Source organism: Mchenga conophoros, linkage group LG3 (genome assembly GCF_057382185.1).
Source record: "Mchenga conophoros isolate Kocher_MC1m ecotype Shallow Benthic linkage group LG3, M_conophoros_male_GT1.1, whole genome shotgun sequence".
Lineage (NCBI taxonomy): Eukaryota > Metazoa > Chordata > Actinopteri > Cichliformes > Cichlidae > Mchenga > Mchenga conophoros.
The window spans coordinates 41859124-41877457 of record NC_140528.1 but is presented as its reverse complement, the minus strand read 5'-3'; the positions used below and the strand labels follow the sequence as shown (position 1 = coordinate 41877457).

The following is an 18334-nucleotide window of genomic DNA, read 5'->3' as shown; positions in this document are numbered from 1 at the left end:
GAAACTATGCAAATTTGTGTAAAATATGATGGACGCAATCTCAAAGAAAATTATACTCATCTTATACTCAGACTGCAAAACTCTGGGGTTGACATTTTTGCCAGAGTTAGGGTGCAAAGTGTGCCAAGAAAATATGGCCCACACCTCTACACCATGACCATCATCAACCTGAACTGCTGATAAAAGGAAGGATACATGATTTTATAACATTGTTGTAGTGTAAACGTTGTCATAGATGCTATCCTGCATACTTTGATTGTAACAAGTGCTTATCTGAGTTATTATGAACCTACTGTGCCATCAAAGCAATCAGATCACTCACGTCAGACCTATGACATCAATAAGGAATTTTCTCCCACAGAACACTGTTTTCTACTTCTGCTTTGTATTTTGATTTACTAAAATATAAATGTTTTAGGGTCCCAGGGGAGTCTAGGTCACAGCTTTGGAAGGTGCTTCAGGTCGAGAGGAGGTTAGGTGTAAGTGGTGGAGCTACAGAAAAAGCTGAGAGCAAACACACCACAAATGGCTAAAATAGAGACACAGTCAAAGTTTCAGTTACACAGAGAAGTGTCAAACAAGAGTCTGCAGGCTGTGATGTACATGAGTCTGTGGAAAACAACACAGGTTGTGTGCATTTACTACCACAGTATAAAGATACGGGCGTCATGTTAACTGCTGACATGTACTTGTGTTGTTGTTGATCAAGCCTGCCTGGTGCTAACATAAAACCTATAATATAAAAATGTGCCACAGCAACATTAGATGTCAACAAGCTCTTTCTGTCATACTGACATGTAAAAAAAAGCTGACAGAACAATCAAAATGTACTCATAAAGTTCACACAAACAAAGACTCGCATTGTGATGTCACATAAAATTCACACAGTCACATAAAATTCACTCAAAACCACAATTTGATGGAGCATAAGCTCAGAACTGATGCTCAGAGGTCACCGCCGCAATATCATCATAGTCCTCAGACATTCTCTGCTCAGCATTGGCTGCTGTTGCCAAGATGACGGTGGGGTCATTTCCTGTAACATGAGGTCATCAGATATTTTTGTGGCAAAACCAATTGAGTTTGATAAATAATCAAGGATACTCAGAGTCTTACCTTTGGCTCTGTGTTGATATAAAGACACCAAGAGGAGAGTGGAGATGAAGTATGGACAGAACACCACCAGGTGACAGACCAGCCTGATCACTAGAGGGAGGGTGGTGGAGGAAGGGGGCAAAGCAGAGGTAGGGTACATATTTGTAGAGGTGGTGGGCAAGGTTGTGGTTGTAGGTCTCCCTGCAGAGAGTTCTGGTCAGTGAATATATGGACAAAATAAGAGGTGAAATCAGAGTGAAAATCCTCACCTGTGACAGTGATCCAGCTGGATGGAGACTCTCCATGAGCGCTGATGTCACACTTGTAGAGGCCTTCATCAGACCTGGAAACATGCTGGATGGTCATGTGACCTGTAGTGTCATTCCCAATGAAGACGCCATCTTTATAGAAAGCAGCTGGGAGGTTGGAGGGAGTGGTCTTTGTTTTACAGAGCAGAGTGACGTCATCTCCCTCCATCACAGGGAGGACAGGACTCTGCAGGATCACTGATCCACCTCAACACAGAGACAAACTACAGCATTTCATCCATTTACACACAGCTTCATCAACACTAACTCCACACACTCAGCTTACCAGTGACTGTCAGGTTAACCATGTTACTGATGGGACCCTCTCTGGACTCACACCAGTAAACTCCACTGTCTGATGTGTAAATGTAACTGATGTTACAGGAAGAACCAGCTGCTTCTCCCCACCCATCTCCACACTGAGTCCTCTGTTGTTTGCTTGTGTTTCTCCTCAGAGTCCATCCAGCAGAGCTGTCGTCCTCCTCACAGCTCAGAGACACAACGTCTCTAATAAAAAACTGAGAACTGCTGGGACTCACAGTCAGACGAGCTGTGAAGAGAATATTTAGTAATTTATATCACAAAAAATAAATGATGTGACTCTACTTCCTTTATACCTATGAGGGTTAAGTATTTAGCAGGCTGAAGTGATCTGTTTCTGCATGATTGTCATGTCATGCTACAAGAAAGCTCAAAAAAGGACGAGGCACTTAGTGAGGTTCAGTTCATGTCAGGTTTAAACTGTGACAGAAGAAGGTTACTGACCTTGGTTTGTTGTGCAGCTCAGCAGTGAGATCAGAACTAAAGAGAAATGACACTTAGTTTAATTTGAGTTTGACATTTAACTAAACAGGAGTAAAAACAAATCCACCAGACTGTGAAGAACACAGTCTGAGTTGATACTGATAAGCGTAGAAAGGATGAAACAGTTTTCTCTTTCGTGTCCTACACAGAGGCATGTGTGCTGGACTATAGTGCTGATAATCTGTTAATATCAGCAGGGACACGGTGTAAAGCAGTACATTTACTCGAGTAGTTAATGGAAATTCTACATACTTTATACTATGTTTAAGCATTCTTTGTTTTGCACCTTTCAACTTCAGCTCAGCTGCATCTTGGATTAAAACATTGTACTGCACACCAGATATTTTAAAGATTTAAGTACCATATGTTGTTATATTATTATAGATAAACTTACCGAGCAGTATATATTAAGTCGATTTTTCATTAAAACAGTTGGTTGGACACATATGCTGGACTCACAACAAGGGAAACAAACTCAAAACAGCTTTAATGTTGAAATTGTTCAAAATACAAAAAACAAAACAAGGCAGTGCTGGAGCCAGGGGCCCGTTCTTCGTACCTCGCTAAGTAAGTTAGCTGGATTAGATTGTTGACGATTTCGCGTGATCTTGGATCTTTCGGTTCTCCGAAGCTCATCCGGGACTTGTATGGAATCAGAACGATGCCACCTTGAAACGAAACCGAAAAAAACATTGAAACCGAAAAAAAATATTGTAACTGAAATAAATGTACTGAAAAATCTTGTATTGAAACCGAAAAAAAAATTGATAGTGAAAAACAATTAATTGAAACTGTAATTTTTTTTTTTTTGCTTACAATTTTTTTTTTTTCGGTTTCAATCCATTTTTCGGTTTCAATCCACTTTTCGGTTTCAAACCATTTTTCAGTTTCACTCTGCTGGCACCATTTTGGCGTACGGGGGCGCGCTGGGGGGGGCGGGGGTTCCGACCTGCATGTATTTGCATATATTATAATGCTGACCAATGACTGGAGAAAACACTGACGACGCGGCTGCGGTCACGGACAAACTCGCACGTGTCTGTTCGGGAATGGCAGATGCCGAGAGGTCCAGCGTTTACATTACCGACTATTTCAAAGTGACAGCCTGAGGTGTTCTTCAGTAAATTGGACTACCGGACAGGAGGACCTGAGGCCCCACCGCATTATTTTTGGTAAGTTAAATGTGTTTGTAAGCTAATCCGTAATTTAGGTCCTTAGCTAGCTACCTAAGGACCTAGCTAGCTAAAATGAGCACTCGGCTGTCGGGGAAACTTGTTTTGTAAAGTTCGTTTAGCTAACCCGTTCAGGTGAATGAATTTTCCCTGACTAAAGAAATCAAGAGAAACGCACCGGGCTGCTCAGTGACTAACCACGGTTACTGTACTTTTATTATGAGTATTATACTGTAAGAGCAACAGGGTGGACTCTGCTTCTGCTCCTGTGCAGAGCTGATTATTAAATATGTGCAAACAGCAGCATGTTTTGTGTCGCTTTCCACATGTGGAACGACATTAACGCCAACTTTTAAATTCCCCTCATTTGTCATGGTCTCTGCTCCTCGTCAGCTGACAGCCGTCAGGTGCTTTGTTTTTGTTTACCTTTCTCTCTCACCTCCGCTCTCTCTTTCTCTCTCGCCCTCTTCCATTCTCTCTTTCTCCTGCCGGGGCGGAGCTCAGTATGTGCTCCTGCCCCTGGCCTACGCACCTGGAGGTCATCAGCACATCTGTTGCTGATCATGAAAGATTGGAACCCTTCTTAAGAGGGCGAGTCTGCTCTACTCGTCGCTGGATCGTTGAGCCATCAGCGTCAGTCGTCCTGTATTTCGTAGAATCAGTTTGTGAGCATGTCTGAACCAGGAGACTAATGGTTTTTTTCTGCCTGTGCATAGATTGCCTCTGGACTTGTTCTTCCTCTGTGTCTGGCGACTGAACGGGAGCAAGAGAGATAGAGGAGAGGAGATGTGCTAGGACTGAATGGAAACCTTCCCTTCCTGGACTCCTGCCTCTTTCACTCCTGGACCCTGGAACCCCTGCCCCTTTTTTCCTTTATGTGTATATATGAATTTCACTGTAGGAGACACTGTAAATAAATGCACCTTTTGAAGACACTAGTGGTCTGCGCGTGAGTCCGATCTACGAAACCTGACAGAACGATCCAGCCACAACATGGATTCAGCAGATCAGAATACCATCGGTCAGGCACTGGCTGCCCAAGAAGCGGCGCTGACTCGCCACGAACAAATGTTACATCAGCTGTGAGGTGAGATCGCTGCACTAACTCAAGCTGTTTCCGGTTTGACTACGCCAGGAGGAGTACAGCCAGGGACCTCCCAGCCGGCTCGCCCTGCCCCGCAGGAGACACTCGCGGCGGCTACGGCCGGTCCCTCATCGGCAGCCACCCCATCCTCTGACGGTCCTCTGCCTTCGCCTGAGCCCTTTTCGGGGGAGACAGAGAAGTGCCCTGGCTTTCTGGCCCAGTGTTCATTGATTTTCCGCGAACAGCGGCGTTTTCATAACAATGACGGGGCAAAGATTGCGTTCTTGGTACAGATGCTTCGTGACCGGGCTTTGAAATGGGCCCAGGTCGTGTTAAACTCCAACCCGGAGATCTCTTTTGAGAGGTTTGTGATTAACTTTAAGACTGTGTTTAATCAGGGCTCTGGAGTCGAGGCTGCGGCGCTCCGCCTCCTTAACTTTAAGCAAGGTAAGCGGAGTATGGCAGATTATTCAATCGACTTTTGGATTTTGGCAGAAGAAACCGACTGGGGACCGGAGGCGCTCAGGAGCACATTGTTAAATAACATCCGGGAAGATCTGAAAGATGAATTGATTATGCGGGACCTACCCACTGCTTTTGACGAATTGATGTCGTTATGTATTAAGGTGGATGAGCGGCTACGAGCTCGTCGGCAAGCACGGAACTCCAGTTCCCAGGAGGCCGCAGGGCCGCAGGGCCGCGAGGGGCGGAGGCTTCGGCCGATTACCGGTCCTCCCGGACATCAGGGGGCGCCGACGGAGAGGTACAGCCCATGCAAATCGGCAGCTCTCACCTAACTGCTGCACAATGTCAGCGACGCATCACGGCCGGTGAGTGTCTGCATTGTGGTAATAAGGGACACATGATTGCCTCCTGTCCGTCGCGAGCAAAAGGCCGCGCCCGCCAGTGATGGTAGGAGTACTGGTGGGCGGTTTGAATCAGGATAAATCTCCTCCACGGTTAGCCCTGCCGGCTAAGCTTCTGGTCCATTCCGAGTGTCATTCACTTTCTGTGCTTATTGATTCTGGAGCAGAACAAAATTTCATTGACTCGGAACTAGCTAAACGACTCTGTGTGACTGTGGAGTCACTTCCCCACGCCTTACGCGTCACGGCTTTATCAGGGCAGCGCCTCCCCGACATCACACACATCACTGAACCGCTCATCCTCACACTGTCTGGCAATCATTCGGAGGAGATTAGTTTTTTTGTTTTTCACTCCACTCAGACGCCGTTAGTTCTCGGTCATCCCTGGCTCCAGCAACACAACCCCACGATTAATTGGCAGAAAGGAGGCATTACGGGCTGGGGAGAGGAGTGTCATATGACTTGCCTTAAGGCTGCCGTACCTCCTAACAAATCTGTCACCGGCCCAGAGCCACCGCGGTCTTCCGACTTAGCAGATGTGCCGTCTGCTTACCACGATCTCGCTGAGGTGTTTCGGAAGGACCGAGCCCAGTCGCTGCCACCCCATCGGCCCTATGACTGCGCCATAGGCCTGCTGCCGGGAGCTCCCTTACCGACCAGCCGCCTCTATAGCCTCTCGCCTCTCGCCTCTCGTCGTAACTACGACGTGGGCGATCGGGAGCTCTTGGCGATTAAGCTCGCCCTGGAAGAATGGCGGCATTGGCTGGAGGGCACCACTCAACCCTTCGTGGTCTGGACCGATCACAAAAACCTGGCCTACCTTCAAACGGCGAAACGTCTCAACGCTCGACAGGCCAGATGGGCCCTGTTTTTCACCCGTTTTCACTTCTCAATCACCTACAGACCCGGTTCCCGAAATGTCAAGCCGGACGCTCTCTCCCGTCAGTTTTCTGCTGCTGACGAAAAGGCGGATCCGGATTCCATCCTGCCGGCAACCTGTACTATTGGGGTCATCACCTGGGAGATCGAGGCGGCCATCCGGGCGGCTCAGATAGCCGAACCGGATCCGGGAGGAGGGCCCGTCCACCGACTCTATGTTCCGCGCTCTGTCAGATCCCAGGTTCTGCAATGGGCTCACACGGCCCGGTTCTCATGCCACCCAGGGATACATCGCACCGTCAAGTTTCTCCAGCGGTACTTCTGGTGGCCCTCACTCACCCAAGATACTCGGGAATACATCACTGCTTGTACGGTCTGTGCCCGAAACAAACCATCAAACCAACTCCCGGCGGGTCAGCTCCATCCGTTATCCACTCCTTCCAGGCCATGGTCTCACATAGCACTGGACTTCATCACCGGGTTACCTCCATCAGCAGGTAACACTGTCATTCTCACCATAATCGATCGTTTCTCTAAAGTGGCTCATTTCATTTCTCTGCCTAAGCTTCCCACAGCTCTAGAGACTGCACGCCTACTCGCCACTCACGTCTTCCGCCTGCATGGGATCCCGGAAGACATAGTGTCCGACAGAGGGCCTCAATTTACTTCTCGGGTCTGGAAAGAGTTCTGCAACTCCCTGGGCGCAAAGGTCAGTCTATCCTCGGGTTATCATCCTCAGAGCAACGGCCAATCCGAGCGGGCCAACCAAGAACTGGAGACCGCCCTGCGCTGCGTCGCCTCCACCAATCAAACCATCTGGAGTGAGGAGTTGCCGTGGATCGAGTACGCCCATAACAGCTTGACTGCCTCTGCCACCGGCCGGTCTCCATTCGAAGCTTCCTTGGGATATCAGCCTCCTCTTTTTCCTGCTGTGGAAGGTGAGCACTCTGTACCCTCCGTCCAGGCTCATCTGCGCAGGTGTCGCAGAGTTTGGCAGGCAACTCAAGCGGCCCTACTGCGCACGAAGGAGAACAACAAACGCATCGCAGACCGGCACCGGACTCCGGCACCCGAATACTCTGTCGGCCAGAAGGTATGGCTTTCTACCCGCTTTGTTCCGGTCAGGACTGAATCCAAGAAACTTACACCCACCTTCATTGGCCCTTTTGAAATCTCCGCCTTAGTCAATCCCGTCTCTGTGAAGTTAAAACTCCCTCGCAATATGAGAATTCATGATGTTTTCCATGTCTCTCAACTCAAACCTGTCCGGTCTAGTCCTCTGTGCCCTCCTTCCCGACCCCCTCCTCCTGCCCGGCTCGTGGACGGGTTGCCGGCTTATTCCATCACTCGCATAATGGACTCACGGCGCCGGGGGCGTGGCTGTCAGTATCTGGTTGACTGGGAGGGCTATGGCGTGGAGGAGCGCTCCTGGGTCCCCCGGGCGGCCGTTCTGGACGTGCCCGTGCTCCGGGAGTTTCACCGCCTGCATCCGGACAAGCCTGGTGGGTCGCCGGGAGGCTCCCGTTGAGGGGGGGGTACTGTCATGGTCTCTGCTCCTCGTCAGCTGACAGCCGTCAGGTGCTTTGTTTTTGTTTACCTTTCTCTCTCACCTCCGCTCTCTCTTTCTCTCTCGCCCTCTTCCATTCTCTCTTTCTCCTGCCGGGGCGGAGCTCAGTATGGGCTCCTGCCCCTGGCCTACGCACCTGGAGGTCATCAGCACATCTGTTGCTGATCATGAAAGATTGGAACCCTTCTTAAGAGGGCGAGTCTGCTCTACTCGTCGCTGGATCGTTGAGCCATCAGCGTCAGTCGTCCTGTATTTCGTAGAATCAGTTTGTGAGCATGTCTGAACCAGGAGACTAATGGTTTTTTTCTGCCTGTGCATAGATTGCCTCTGGACTTGTTCTTCCTCTGTGTCTGGCGACTGAACGGGAGCAAGAGAGATAGAGGAGAGGAGATGTGCTAGGACTGAATGGAAACCTTCCCTTCCTGGACTCCTGTCTCTTTCACTCCTGGACCCTGGAACCCCTGCCCCTTTTTTCCTTTATGTGTATATATGAATTTCACTGTAGGAGACACTGTAAATAAATGCACCTTTTGAAGACACTAGTGGTCTGCGCGTGAGTCCGATCTACGAAACCTGACATCATTAGTCAATAGCTACGGATTAAATAGCAAAGCCCGTACTGAAACCAACTACTTCCGCTTGTCAGCTTAAGTTAAAATGTTAAATTTTTCCTCTGATTATTTTTTTTAGCTTTTTTTTTTTTTTAACTGAGTTTGTTACAAATATTCAGGTTAAACTGTCCAAATTTAATGAATTATGTTCACAAAGTCACATGTGCAGTACTCTGTACAGCTTGCATCCTTTAGGACAAATAATTTGAAACATTAATATTTCTTGTTCAATACTGAGCTGATAACACCTCTGAATGTTGTGACCAGGATGCAGCAGCAGACTGAACCTCGACTGAAACCTGCTCCATCATCTCATCTTTGCAGATGTCCATTTATAAAGCATCAACAACTCAAAGGTAAACATAATATTAGAAAATGTGTTAGTAAGGCCTTTAAAACAAATAAAAAATAAACAGCTGTCGGCAGAACTGTAGACTGAACAACTTCAGATCCCGAGTGTGTGAGGACGGAGAAGGATCAGCTCTATTTCAGATTTGAGATAAACTTTATATTTCAGTTTGTGATGATCAGTGTTGGGTAAGTTACTTTAAATTAGTAACTTAGTTACATTACTAGTTACTTCTATCAAAAGTAACTCAGTTACTTCAAATTACTCGTTACTTTCAGAGTAACTAGTTACTAGGGAAAGTAACTTTGGTTTTACTCAGAATTCTCTTGTTAATGTGTTGCTTCCGTAACTGGATACCCAGCAAGATTGCCAGTCTTCTAGCTTGCTTACTTGCCACAAGCGCACTGTGCCACCTACCAATAGAAAGGAAAAAATAATGTGCACATTTCCACGAGAGAAATCCCACGCCCGATTCTATCCTAGCCTGCTTTTTACATCCAACACAAAAACTGCAGTCGTGGTGCTTTCGATTGTACTCAGAACTCGGAAATTCTGCCTTCTGAATAGGAAGATGTAGGTAACACCAGACTGCAGATGAGCTGCATACATGGCTGGACTGGGACAAAAAAAATTGTCCCGGGCATTTTGACTAGAGACCGACCCACCATTATAGGAAAAATCATAAAGCCTTTGAATGAAAATAAACACTGTTGTGACAGTGATGTACACTGTTCTGATGGTATATGTATCAATCTATCAATTGTTTGTTGTAAGACTCAGATAATTATTTTTTTAAAAGTGAGACATTTTAAATGAGAATAAGAAAGTATTTCCTTGTGCCCCCCTTTCCCTTTTAATGTCCTACATGGACCCCTGGCAACACTTTGCTAGACCCACCCCTGCACAGTTACCAGCTGTCAGCTACTTAGAAGAGGATCCTAGTGTTATTTGTCTCTCAGAAACAGTTCATAACTTCCCTTCAACTCATTCATGTTAACTAAAAGGTAAACCTGTTTCTCCATCACAGCTCTGATGATGAATCATCACATCTCCTGGTTTCATCTTCATGTTTCCCTCTCATCACATAACCAAACTGATATCATGACCAGCAGGTTTATAGCTGTGGCTCCAGCAAACATCAGCTGATACTAGAAATTAATATTAAATAAATTCTAACAACAGCTGATCAAGCTTAAAGGTGCTGCTGTTGTTTACCGCGACATCTGCTGGTTTCCTCTTTCTGGCGCAAAGTGGGCGATAAATAAACAAGAGAAAAGCCGATCAGCTGATCATTGATCAGTTTCATGATTGAAGTAGAAACAGGAGAGGGAGGGTGAGAGGATGAGAGAAGAAGAGGCAGCTGTGCAGCGTAAACACAGAATAACTCCAGCTTTGTGTCTTTTTCATTGTAGCTGAATTACGGGACTGTTCCTTCTCAGCTCAATACGAAACGCATAATATTTTCTCTGAATGAGACGATTCCGTTTTTTACGGGATGGTTGGCAACTCTAATAACTAACCTTATGAACAAAATAAAGTTCAACATCAGTAACATAGCACCACCCAGCTGTATAGAAACTCCGTCATGCTAGCTAGCACGCAGTACGAAAAAGTCAGCATAACGAAAATAAACTCCACTTAAACTTGGTTCATATCTGACCCAGATGGACTGCAGGTTATAACTTCTTACCTGAAGTTCAGTTCACCTGACACTCTCGGACCAGCGGCCGCTTCGGGTCTCTCCTCTTGCCTCCCTTTTCCTTCATCCACCTGCTGGCCTCCACCACTTGCTAATGTTATTGAATCTGTGGAAGCTCCGCGATAGCCACCACACGAAGTAACGAATAACGAGCCTATCTAAATCCCAGTAACGAGTAACGCGTTCCTGGTTTTGGCATAATAACTAGTTACCGTGTTCGTTACCACAATAATAACGTAGTTACTATAACGCGTTACTTAATAACGCGTTAGTCCCAACACTGGTGATGATTCTGTTCTGTTTGTGATTACAGGAGCCGTCCTCAGATTCAGACCTCAGCACCACCCAGTGACAGCACAGATCATCCTATATCTTCAATCTTTGTAGTAACTCCAAAATTAACTGAAGAAAACAGTACAAAGGTTAAAGTACCACATGTGCTGTCAGTGAAAGCTGCAGCTGTTTTATTGATAAATTTAAAGACAAAAAGTCAAAAGGATTAATCACCCCTGTAACTGTGTCACTATACATCAGCATTAACAGTACCTCAGTTTGGTGTTTCAGAAAACTGCTGATCTCAGACCTGCACAACTTCTGTTTTAAACACTGAATGTACTCAGCTACATGAAGAGCACATGATGTTTTCTCTGACACAATTAAATAAAACCTGATTAAAGTCAAAGGTTGTTACTTGTATTTGAACTAAAAACTTGTGATCTGGGATTCTTTCACTGTTTTTTGACAATAGTGTTATTTATCATAAAGTAATTCAGAGTCATTCATACCAGAGTAACCAGTGAGCACAACATATATTTAACTTTCTACAGGACTTAAAGCTATTACTATAGCTTATAGCTATTACTTACCTGCACTACTGTATAGTTCTGTGTAAATAATCATTCTGTACATATGATAATTTTTAATCCTACAACTGTTTATAACTTGCATAGTTCACATTTCTGTATAACTTTATATCTCAGATTTCTGTATAGTTTTTCATATTTATATCCTGTTCATAGCCTGTACATAGTTTGTACTCACTACAGCCTGTACATACTTATAGTTATAGAACATTCTTAACATACTTCATACCATGTACATTGTAACATACCATAATAGACCCATTTCTGTAATATACTTACATATCTATATTATTGCAAATATATATTGTAATATATCTATATCATGGCTAAAGCACTTCTGGATGGATGCAAACTGCATTTCGTTGCCCTGTACCTGTGCATGTGCAATGACAACAAAGTTGAATTCTATTCTATTATATTATGTAAAAGTCCAGACCCTCTGAGGATTATCTGAGTACTTCTAACATTACACAAAGCAAAGGTCTCCATCAGTGTTCATGAAATGCTGGGTTTATCCTTCTTGTGAGGGAGCTGCTGGTGAAGATCACGAGCCCTGCTTGATCCTGGCGACGAGTTTCAGTCTTCCTGGTGTTTCTGAAATGATGCCTCTCACTGTGGGTCAACAGAACTTCTGGCACAGGACAGCTGTAATGAAAGAAATTGAAGAAGTTTGGAAAAAAAAAAAAAATCTTGGAAATGCCCTAAATGTGAGAAGCAGATTTTGTATTTACTTTTCTTTTGCCAATCAAGATAACAAAGTATAATTTTCACCATACAATTACTAACCTTGTCATCTCCTGCACTGTCTGTTTTGGGCTCTGGGCTCGTCCTTCCCAGCGCTCATGAGACTGCTTTGCTGCACTGTGGTATAAGGTGCTAACCTGTTGACAGTGTTGGGAAGGTTAATTTTAAAATGTATTCCACCAAAGATTATAGAAGTAATGTATTCTGAATACTTTACAACTACATGAATGTACTATTGCTGTGTGATTTATTACTATTACTGAAGGCTACTCGCCATACCAATACCAACTAGATGTTAAAATCTTAATATAAATGAGTAACAGTAGGTGGACATTAGGTAAGGCTGCACTTTTTGCAGCGATCTCGTGTAGAAAACTATTCAGCGCATATAGAAAACAGGTCAGCGGCTCCGAACCGTAGTAAAGGGACCTCTGGCTAATACGTCCGGTTTGTGTTGGGCTCAAAACTAGCTTTACTTTGTTGTCTGGGTCAAGTTTGCTAGCAAGAGACAGAGAGAGGCGTTGAAAGGCTGCTTATTGTTTCGGAGAAAAACACGAACACTGTGTACAGTCGAGTCTTAACAGCTTACTTACAGCTGGGCTCGTCAGGCACTCTTTTTGGCTTTAGTGGTTATTATTATATTTACATGCTTCCAGCTCCCGTTTCTGCTCCGTGACAGCTCGTACTTTTCCTTTTTCTCCCTCCCTCGTTCACAGACACATAACGGGTATGGCAGTCCATTCTCCCTGCAGCACGGACTACACTGCCCATGAGGCTACATTGTTTAGGGCGATGCCTGTAACACTCTGCTATTGCCTTCATATTAAATAAGTTTTGTATAATAATTTTTAGAGGCTCTTATTGCGTGTTTTGTTTGGGTTTCCACCGGCGTGGAATTACCAAAAATAGAGAGACCATAGCCTAACATATGAAACAGAAAAATACCGCCATGTAATCCATTTATTTCAACAAACTAACTGTATTCTCAGTATCACCTATTGAACAGTAACTGTAACGGATACATTTACTCATATTTTGTATTTTAAATACGTAATGCCGGTGCATGTATTATGTTACTGCCCAACACTGCCTGTTGAGATCCTGAGATCCGCTCCTAGAACACCGGCCTCCAACTCCTGAAGAGACACGGGTGTCCCTAAATTTAGCAAATATTAGCTTCAGGCTAGCTTGCTACGACGAATAGGCTAATACCAGCATTTTACCACAACTTCACCAGATGTAGCTAAAAAAACTAAACTAATGTCCAGCCCAGTGGGACAGCAAGGAAAGATGACAAAAAATGATTACTTACTTGCGGTTTGGAGGTTCAAGCTGAAATCGAAGCAGCCATTGAAAGATGAGAAAAGAGAAAGATGGCAGCTTGGTCAGCACCAGTGGCCTCTATAATGTATGCAAATACATGCGGGCCGGAAACCCCGCCCCCCCCAGCGCGCCCCCGGACGCCAAACAGTGCCAGCAGATTGAAACTGAAAAATGGTTTGAAACTGAAAAATGGTTTGAAACCGAAAAATGGATTGAAACCGAAAAATGGATTGAAACTGAAAAATGGTTTGAAACCGAAAAAAAATGGATTGAAACTGAAAAATGGTTTGAAACCGAAAAAAAATGGATTGAAACCGAAAAATGGATTGAAACTGAAAAATGGTTTGAAACTGAAAAATGGTTTGAAACCGAAAAAAAATGGATTGAAACCGAAAAATGGATTGAAACCGAAAAAAAAAAAAACTGTAAGCGAAAACAAAAAAATTACAGTTTCAATTAAATGTTTTTCACTATCAATTTTTTTTTCGGTTTCAATACAAGATTTTTCAGTACATTTATTTCAGTTACAATATTTTTTTTCGCTTTCAATATTTTTTTTCGCTTTCAATATTTTTTTTCGCTTTCGTTTCAAGGTGGCATCGTTCTGATTCCATAGACTTGCTGTCATAGCAACAGAGCCGTAAGCGTAAACCTGCTCGGGAGCAGGTTTACTTTATGTAAACAGGATTAGATCGCGGCCACGCAGGTATGTCCGCTTCATTTATACGAAAGCAACAGCGATATTTTACCACTGTTTCACCATAAATAAATAACATCAATGTAACTAAAGATAATGCAGCACTTGATCCTTTTATTGATGTCACACAGATACATACAGGTCATTTCCTAAAAAAAGGGAAATGTACTATTAACATTCTATTTCATGTATTTGATTATTACAGATGTAATTCATATTTCACAGTAGTAATAGTAAATTACTTCGTGTAATCAAGATGAGAGACCACAGCTATAAAAGCGAAGGTGGATTTGGGAAGTCTGTCGCAGCCATGTCCTGTCCGTATACGCGAGCCACCCATTGCGGAAGGTGCAAGATTGATAAGGAGAGTTTTCAGAATTCATCGTATATTGCGGGACAGACAGGATCCTTTAGCTCAGCGCGACAGTGTGCTCATTGAGAGATATCGATTTTCCCGTGAGGGTATTATTCACTTAACCAACTTGTTGACGAGGGGGTGCAGGACCACCACCTGTCTTTTTTTGCTCTGCCCTTTTCTTGGTTGCTATTATGAACAAACAAACAGATTATTTCAGGGCCTCTTTCCAAGAGACTAAAAGCAATATAAGTGATAAATATTACCATTCTGTAGAATATTCTTATATTTCACTTTTACTTGTTCCCATGTTCTTGTGGGTCCTGTTGTGGCTCTAATGTGAAAGGGGATATAATATAACATATTATAATATAATATAATGCCATATAATATTGGATAATATCGTGTCATATGATAGATCTACCCTACCGCCTACTGGTGTTGGCCAGAGGGGCCGATGGCGCGATATGGCAGCCTGGCTTCTATCAGTCTGCCCCAGGGCGGCTGTGGCTACAACCGTAGCTGCTTCCACCAGTGTGTGAATGTGAGAGTGAATGAATAGTGGCATTGTAAAGCGCTTTGGGTGCCTTGAAAAGCGCTATATAAATCCACTCCATTATTATTGTTATTATTGAATTACTTACGAGTTTGATTTGTCAGCAACTTTCTGCCAGCCCTCTCTCCTTGCTTTTGCAGCCTTTGCAGTGTTCCCTTGCGTTTTAATTAAACTCTGAAACTCCTGAAACCCCTCAATCAAGAGTTCTTGCTCAAAGTTCTTGCTTCTTGTTTCTTGCTCTGCTGCCGAAAAATACCGAGCGCGCTCCTTCGACATTTTCGCCGACCAATCAAAGGGTTGCCGATCAATGTTTCTACTATCGATGCGTAGCCCCTGTTAAGCCACCCAGTGATCTCACATTACTTCATCCAGCTATACTAATTGTCAACAACAGGTGTGTTCGGAGAACCGGAATAGCGAGCTCAAAGTTATCGCGATAAGCGAGGTATGAAGAACGGACCCCAGGAGTACAAAACTAGGAATCTAGGGAAAGACACAAAAAACAGGAGCACACTGCATTGCAGGCACGATGACAGACAAGGGGAGAGTATAAAGGTGGGAATAAATCAGGAATAACAAAAACAGGGTGAATTAACTAGAGACTTAAGAGACAAAAGTCAACCAAAATAAAATAAAATACAACAGCAAGTAACAGATGATAAGCTCACATATGTGAATTTAACATAGAGAGAGAAGACAAACATGGAGGCAAGACTGAATGAACAGAATAAGTAATAATAAGAACACAAAAGGCTCGTCATAAAATGTCAAGGAACTGGAAGCATAACAAGAAATTAAGAAGCACCAGAATAAATGAGCATCAGGACAGAAGAACTGAAATAACAGCAAAAGGAACTAGTATCAGGTAACCTGATATAAAGACCAATGAACCATAAGAAATAATAACAAGCTAAATGTCAACAGTGCAAAATACAGAACCAAGATACAAATACACAAAAAACTGAGAAATTCAAACAGAGGAATTTTACTTTTTGGATAGTGAAATCTTTGTACCTTTATACCTTCTGATATTTATGAAAGTAGCTTCTTTTAGAATTTTTTAAAATTGCTGTTGAACAAAAACCACATTAAACTACACTAAATGTCATGCATCTGTATGACGGATGTACACAAAACTGTAAATCAGTGTATCCATGTCAATTATCTGCACTGTATTAATCTATTATGAAATATTCTGATTTCCTGTTGACCCTCTTCCTTCTTTTTGGTGTCCTTGATAAAAACTCATCTACTGCCATCCTATTCTAATCCAACCTGAATGCATGTTCCTGAAGAAATAACAGATTTTCATATATAATAATTTCAGTGTACTTACTGAGCAGCCACAGCAGAGATGTGTTCTTCATCCTACTCTCTGTGATATCAGGTCAACACTTTAACCAGTTCACAGTCAGTTAAAGTCAAACCGTAATCCTCTGCTCTGTGACAGGATGTAAGTGTTGTGGTTTTTAGTGGAAGCAACGTTTCTTTGTCTGACTGCAACAAATACAAGAGAAAAAAAAGCTTTAAAATAGTCAAACTGACTGTTAAGTGACTGTAGACATGGGCCCCAACAAATTTAGTTGACATTAAGGGGAACAGATCCCTTCACTGACTTTAAAAAACAAACAAACAAACATTGTGAGTGGCTGAAGTCAGTCAGGAAACCACACACACACAAATCCCCACCAAAAACATGTAAATAACAAAAAAAAAGATATTTATAGATCGCCCGCATGGTGCCTTTACTGACAGGATTATGTCTTTGTCATTACAGGGCAAACTATTCTTATCTCAATAATGATCATCATCAATGATTTATTTAATTTTTATCTTAGACATTGGTTGTGTTGATCGTGTTGTTGATTCGTGGAATCAACTTGCATCTTCCTGTAGCTGACCACAGTTCAGCTGAGAGGAAGTGAGTTGGAGGTGGTACGGATGCTGTTTGACTGATTGCATCTCTCTGCTTTAACCACTGATGTGCTGTCATGGCTGAAAGGCTTCAGGCAGGTTGACCACCACTGACTTCCTGAAAACACTAACCCCAAAAACTGTGAGCCACCATGAAGTCACAGACTCACTCTTACCATCACAGATGTCCATAATGCACTGAGCAGAATCAACACTCGCAAAGGTGCTGACCCTGACGACATTCCTGAATGTGTGCTTCGAGCACTTGCTCAGCAGGGGGTCTATACAGACATCTTTAACCTCTTGCTTGCCAGGCAGTATTACCAGCATGCTTCAAGACCACCTCCATTGTGCCAGGGAAAACGTTAAATGGATCAAAGGCATCATATTATTTTCCATTTTTTAATATTTCCATTTCTGTGTGTTCAGTGTAAACTTAAACAGTGAAAGAATGGATTACAGAACATTAAAACACTCACCATGAGCTGTGAAAAACATGCACATTTAAGTTCCAGAACATAATCATAATACACAAAATGATCAATGAAATGATGACCAGAGTCCCTGTTTTTATTTTAGGCACTAATTTTTAAGTCAGAGTCCATGTGTATTGTAAAAGACACTATGAGCATAACTGCAACAATGTCCCCTCTAACCTCTAAGTGTGCGCAGTGCTGGTCTCTGCGAACAGAAAATCTGCGCTGCGCACCAAAAAAATCTAACCTGCATTGAAATTAAAATAAATACGTAACAATTCTTTCTGTGCTGTTATGCAGTATGAGTCAGTAAGTGACCGGTGACTGGCTGGCTGCTCCAGCCAATAATGCGGTTTACATTTGTATATATGCAGCTAAATAAAGTTGTTGACAGCGTCCTTATGTGCCGCTTCCTTTGTTTTAGCTACCAAAAGTGACCAATGTGGAGTGACTCTTATCTGTCAGCTGTCGAAGTAAGTAAAAAAACAAAAACAAATAGGACTGAAAGAAGACCACCACTATATTGAACTCAGCAAAAAGAGCAATTACCCAACTTTTTGGATATTATATCTCATTACTATTTAACAACAATAAGTTATTTAATTTTAAATATCCACATGGTTAGTAGCGGCAGCTTTATTGCTGGAATTTGTCCACTGTTATACATCAATCTAAAAAGTTACACCTGGCAGATGTGGATGGCCCCAGTGCGAGACTACGATGGGACCCCAGGCCCCAGAGAACTGCTACACATCCAACTGAGCTCCCACTACACAACAAAGAGAACCATGCAATGAAATGTAAGTGTCCTGAGGTCAGTACACACCAGCTGCTGGAAAGATAGCTTCTTTTTTATGTAATTCTTTTTTATTTTTTAATGCTTGTACTGCACCCAGGCCCCACCCTCCAGCATAAGCAGCTCCAGTTAACAATATCACAGTTGTAAAGTGGGGCTGAGACCATGGACAACAA

The 18334-nt window shown here is 43.4% G+C and overlaps 1 protein-coding gene and 1 long non-coding RNA gene across 2 annotated transcripts; both read right to left on the bottom strand.

Annotated features, from left to right (window-relative positions):
• Positions 1-932: 932 nt before the first annotated feature.
• On the bottom strand, positions 933-16339 carry LOC146578726 (Fc receptor-like protein 5). Its single transcript, XM_085268954.1, has 6 exons — positions 16309-16339; positions 2169-2204; positions 1690-1953; positions 1365-1610; positions 1117-1296; positions 933-1036 (listed from the first exon to the last, which is right to left on the bottom strand). Exons 1-6 carry the CDS (start codon positions 16337-16339, stop codon positions 933-935), a joined length of 861 nt encoding a protein of 286 aa, XP_085125080.1.
• On the bottom strand, positions 10820-13428 carry LOC146578727 (uncharacterized). The gene is made up of 3 exons (XR_014891577.1): positions 13354-13428; positions 12084-12178; positions 10820-11942 (listed from the first exon to the last, which is right to left on the bottom strand). It is a non-coding gene; the product is annotated as an uncharacterized LOC146578727 (long non-coding RNA).
• Positions 16340-18334: the final 1995 nt, after the last annotated feature.

Bases quoted from the DNA above. Each gene is read 5' to 3' on its own strand.
- LOC146578726 (XM_085268954.1), bottom strand. From the start codon at position 16,339: ATGAAGAACACATCTCTGCTGTGGCTGCTCA. The intron at 1,297-1,364 runs GTGAGGATTTTC...AACTCTCTGCAG, and splicing joins CAGCTGGATCACTGTCACAG to GGAGACCTACAACCACAACC. The intron at 1,037-1,116 runs GTAAGACTCTGA...CTCATGTTACAG, and splicing joins ATATCAACACAGAGCCAAAG to GAAATGACCCCACCGTCATC.